General features: G+C 37.5%; 2 protein-coding genes across 2 annotated transcripts in view; both read right to left on the reverse strand.

The window, feature by feature from the left end:
- Positions 1-640: 640 nt before the first annotated feature.
- LOC131892070 (spermine synthase-like) lies at positions 641-2841 on the reverse strand (the record flags this gene model as incomplete). The annotated part of the gene is given in 5 exon segments (XM_059241804.1): positions 641-874; positions 1529-1719; positions 1958-2109; positions 2173-2312; positions 2649-2841. Coding segments are annotated over 5 exon segments (849 nt in total), but the record flags the coding sequence as incomplete, so codon positions are not given.
- Positions 2842-3479: 638 nt separating this feature from the next.
- LOC131892071 (enoyl-CoA delta isomerase 2-like) overlaps positions 3480-5305 on the reverse strand; it is a 10997-nt gene continuing 9171 nt past the window's right edge. The window contains exon 6 of the mRNA XM_059241805.1: positions 3480-3832. Coding sequence (XP_059097788.1) covers positions 3677-3832 — 156 coding nt within the window. The 3' untranslated portion in view covers positions 3480-3676. The remainder of the gene's footprint in view (positions 3833-5305) is intronic.

The following is a 5305-nucleotide window of genomic DNA, read 5'->3' on the forward strand; positions in this document are numbered from 1 at the left end:
TTCACATTGTATTCTTCATTTACTAATTAGATATAAAAAGAATGCGACACTCATTCTTAAATGAAAGTACAGGCAAAAAGCTCCTTCAACGACGATCTGAGCATGAAAGGTTGGAGTATAGGTTTCAGCATAAAAAGTGTGGGGAAAATGCAAAATATCGATAAAAATGTTATGTTTCATTATCTTGGACAATGTTGTCATAATTTAAAAGAAGCATAGAGTTTGAAAAAAAACTGTTAAATCTATGGAGCCCACATTTAACCTAGACCGTTTCCATTGCTATGATTCAATACCAAAAACGGCCTCTAGCCCATTTAGGAATATGTTTTCTCGTTATATTTGTTTACACCCTTATCAAAGTTGAGGGAATTGCCGACTTCCAATCTACAGGATTGCCAATATCGACTTAAATGGTGACCATTTTTAACTTTTTCGCCACTCTAATCAGCATGTGCATACGTATGGCTCATTGTAATTCCGTGCATTCATTGTTAGTACTGAACTTCTAGCGGCTTCCAGCCCCTAATTCAGGCCTATATACCATTAATCAGCCTTATGTAATCAGCCTTATCAGCCTTATGTAATCAGCCTTATGGGCAATATTTGATATCCACAGCACTGAACTATCATCATTATTTACCAAGCAGTTTTCCAGGAATGCCACAGCATCGCCCACAATGATCTTATGTGTTGGACCTTCGCGGTTGTCCTTCCGAAGGTATGGGCCACAAACGGTGGGCATGAACTCGTTACACGCCTCCATGACCATTTCATCAATGTCAATCATTGTCACAAACTTCGGTGGCTTGTCCAACTTCTGGAGCTCGTTCATGAGAGCACCGTCCCCTCCTCCCAGGATTAAAACCTCTTTGCCCTAGAGGAAATGTGAATGTATTCATAAATGTTTGAGGTGATCACACTAACTTTAAAGTGCTATCCTTACTTGGAATTAAAATTACGAGATTGCAGGTTGCATTTCTTAGCATTTGGAATTGTAATAAGTTGGATTTGAGCTCAGAGTGATTGCAATTGTAGATCATCATATCATATGTGAGCAAATGCAAGTGGCATGTTTCAATTACACATCAAAGTCATATCTTTTTCTTCTATTACTCATAGCGTATATTAGGATCGCTCTTTAACTTTTACATTAGTAATATTGCATACCATGTTACTTTATTCCAGCTCTATAAAACAAGAGACTGATTCTTTCAAGAAAAGCTTAACACGAACACGAACTATGTACTCAGTCACAAAAAACGGACTTTCAGAACGAAATAGAAATAACCAATCCCCAACTTGGAAAGATATTGCATCCAGTTGAATTTTGATTTCTTATTGATCAGTTAAAAACTGACGCAAAATATCATAGTATCAAAGTAAATCCAAGACAATGTGGTCGATTCATGGCTATAAATGAAATAAAAAAAAGGTCACTTAACACCCTAAAATTGCATAAATGGGAATTAAGTCAAAAGAAGTAGCCCAGCCTCGTTTTATTTTGGTTGCGATAAAAAGCTATGCATACCTCATAATTCTCTTTGGGAAGATTCATCAGAGTGTGCGTGTAGGGTAGAGTGTCAGTTTCCGCCAAATTAGTCATATCATCCAAAATGAGGAGCCGTCCAAAATCCACGGTGTCCACAATTTGGATCTTTTGATACTCAGATCGGGCGCTGTATAAAACTTTCGTAAATCCATATTCCACCAGCCTATCGTCTGAGAAAAACATAATTGTGTGCTACTACAATGTTTAGGCTTTCAGGGTTCCTGTTTTCATATGACTTCGGGATTTTGGGTTGTAACATCTTTCATAAATGGAGGTCATTAAGAAACTATAAGAGACTCAAATTAAGGATCAATAAATTCTGAAATGTATTTTGCTTCCTTAGGTGTTGTGTGCTTGAGATCCCATTCAGTTTTCGCATTTTACTGTTCTTTAATTATTTATTCTCACCACATGTTCGAAGGTATGGAGAATCCGGGATACAACGTTTGATGGCAGGGTAATGAGTTGGTTCTGAGTCTGGAAAGTTTTTGTCCAAGGCATCCTTGATGGTGTCTTCCAAGTCCATTCCAGGGGTTTTATCAATGATGTCGTCAAAATAGCTAGAAGGGGATTTTGCCCTTTATTGATTCATCAAAAGAAAGATTGTCGGCTTGGGATCATACTCAGGGGCTTCAGCTGTGATGCTCACAAGCGTTTTCTCGCTAGCGCCAGCCTTATCATATCTTCGGATGAGAATGAAGATGTCCTTTCCGTTTGAATTATCTGATTGAAAACTCAGGGTGATTCTGCCTTGGACCTCATTCTAGAAATAATGAATGAAGATCATTGCTGAGTCACTTAAAAGTGATTCTTAATTAATACATTTTGGGAGACTTCAAAGGGGAAAATGGGGGGAGGAATTCATCCACAAAATTATTTTGCATATTTTTCTGCGTACTGACCGTACAATGATGGAGCTGGTGAAGCACCTTTTTCCTGAACTGATTTTAGAATAATAAACGTAAGATTGTTAGTTGTTATACCGATCCTAATGATGTTCTAAGTTGATAGTTGTGAAATTGAATATCAGTAAACGATTTTTCTTAAATGTATATCACGTTTCAATGGTACATGATTGAGTAAACTCGAGTATCTTTACCTTGAATAAAAGTTCGAATTTCGCCCCGGAAAGCCTCTCGAAAGGTTCAATGACACTTTTAGTGAGTTGGTCTTCACTTGGCTCATAGTCCAATTGATAATCAATCATGAAGGTATTGACTAATTGAGGCATGATGATAATGAAATTGTGATCCCTTGGCCAGTCCAGATCCAACTGACTGTAAATCCTCCAACGACCTCGTGGCTTGCCAATTTTTTGAACTCGTTTTGTCTGTATACTTCTTTCTTCTATATGGAGAGAGAACAATGTGCTGTGTCACATGAGGACCGGGTTCGCCATAAACTGTGACTTAAGACGAACATGTCTGATAGGTTTGCCCACCATCCCATTTGAAGCCCTGATTAATGTCTATACCTACATAATAATAAGTACTTTCTACTTTACTTGGCGATGGTGGCAGACCTTAGCAGCAAAATTGGGCTTGACCCGTTGTCAGCGATCTTGTTTAGAAATTTATTCGATCATTTTTCGAACAAAGTGACCAACATAGGGGTCAAAGTGAAACAACCTACTATTTACAGTACAACTGAAATGTGAAGGCCAAAAGCTGATATTTTCAGTACGTTGAGCATTTACAATTGTTGTATCTTCTGGCAATCTAAAAGCGACTTCTGTTTGTATCAGTGGGCCTTGGCATTCATATTAATACTGAAATAAGGAGAAGTCTTAGCAAGTAACAAGCGACATTGTACTTTTAGTCAGGACGTTCACGTCATGCATCAATCATATTGGCTGAAAAACGAGTTTATGAGATTTCTTGTCAAAGCAGAATGAAATGATGGAGGAGAAATCACGGGGTTTAAGCAAATCAATAATCAATACTTCCATCTGTTATTTCAAACAACTATTTTTTTGTTCTTTATTGGACCATCCATGTTTCCAAAGCAGGTTATTTTTTTAATTTCTTAAGTTGTTTACCATTAGCAATCTAACAAAGGGAAGAAGCAAATTGGTAGTTGTTGTTTTTTTGGTCAGTCCAACGAGTTTGATTTGATTCATTGGAACCACTATAACTTGGATTTCTTGGTAAAGAATGCCATAATGGCCTCCAGGCATTCATCCGATTTGAATCGCTCTTCGAGCTCTCGAATTTCCCTTTCATTGGCTTGAAGGACCTTCTCCAGAAACGACTGGGAAATCAATCGTTTGGTGGCCAGCAAAGACTGAAAATGAGAAAATGGAGTACAAATTGGAAAATTCCACCACGCTTCAATAAGACTTGAACTGACCACTAACAAGTTTTGAAAGCTGTTATCGACGTAGTTTCGTTGAATCAATAATTCACTTGAGAGATATTCGTTGTGCATAATGTTGAATATTAGAGTTCTTTAACTGTAAGTCACTCTAGGTACAATAATGAACAATCCAATACATTTTTTGAGGAGAAAAGTCATTATCCAAAGAAATGTGAAAACCTGTTCCCAGAGTTCAGTATTTGAATTGCCATCTTTAATACGTTTTTCTGCATCATTAACTTTTGTAAGCGAATGAACTTTATCGAGTTGCCAACCCCAGACTTTGAATCTTTTGTTTTAGTTATGCCATGAATGCATAGTATTTCATTTAAAAAAGGATATACAATTTGGTGGTGCTTTTGACATTCTTAAGAGAGGTTTAAAGATATAATTTTTCAGACTTTCCGTCAGGGAACGGCTTAAACCTTCGAACACTTCGTTTCATCCCGTCTCATCTTTCCAAAATTGTATTGAAATATTAAATTTCAGCAGCCATGGTTGGGAAAAAAAGAAAAAGAAAACGATTCATTTAGTTTTAGCTGCTAATCGATAGGCATCATAGTTGAATTTTTAATGAATGTATGTCGGAATTCTTACATTTTTCTTCTTCAATATGATCTTCATTCCCAAATGAAGTAAAAACATAAAGACGCCTAAAAAGACCTTTCAGTTTCGTTATAAAAGTAATCATTATATTCTTGTCCAAGGATTCCTTCAGGACTGGAGAGAAAAGCCTTTTGGAACCTTGTTAGAAGACGTTTAAGCGTTGCGTTGCCTCCTAATTGAGTACTAGATCGAGAAGTCAGAGTTGATCAAGCACCCTTTGAACATGCCTGCATCTAATGGCACAAGTCAGGGATTATTTGGACGTCGGAGGTGCCTGAGGGGAGAGTACCTAGAAAGGTAGGATGACACAATGATCAGCTCACAAATACCCCGGACTTGGGTTGTGTATGAACCTCAGTTCTAGTTTGAGCTACAAGAAGCTAGATTGCCAAATTGAAATTAAACATGCTACAATGGGCGCTTCGTTTATTTGTTTGTTTGTTACAAAGTCAGAAGGTGACTTTCTTGTTCGACGTGCCATTGGAATTTTTGGGTGTGTCAATTGAGGGATGTTCCCACCTTGTTGTCACAGCCAGCATTAATTATTATGTAACCCTTGAAAATGACTGCAGGTTTGCCCATTTAAGGTGTTAAAGCAGCAACTCATGCTGTAATTCAAATACCGCAATGAAGATTGAACACAGTAGCCTGGAATTGAACCAGGGCTCACACATTGGAAAACTGATGCTCTACCAATAAGGTACCGCAACTACCCTATGTAGCGTATTTAACTATACACTTAAAAATAGCTCATAACTTTTGAACCGAGCAGTTTTAAAACTCAAAAATGATGTT

The sequence above is a fragment of the Tigriopus californicus genome, chromosome 12, assembly GCF_007210705.1.
Source record: "Tigriopus californicus strain San Diego chromosome 12, Tcal_SD_v2.1, whole genome shotgun sequence".
Classification (NCBI taxonomy): Eukaryota; Metazoa; Arthropoda; class Copepoda; order Harpacticoida; family Harpacticidae; genus Tigriopus; species Tigriopus californicus.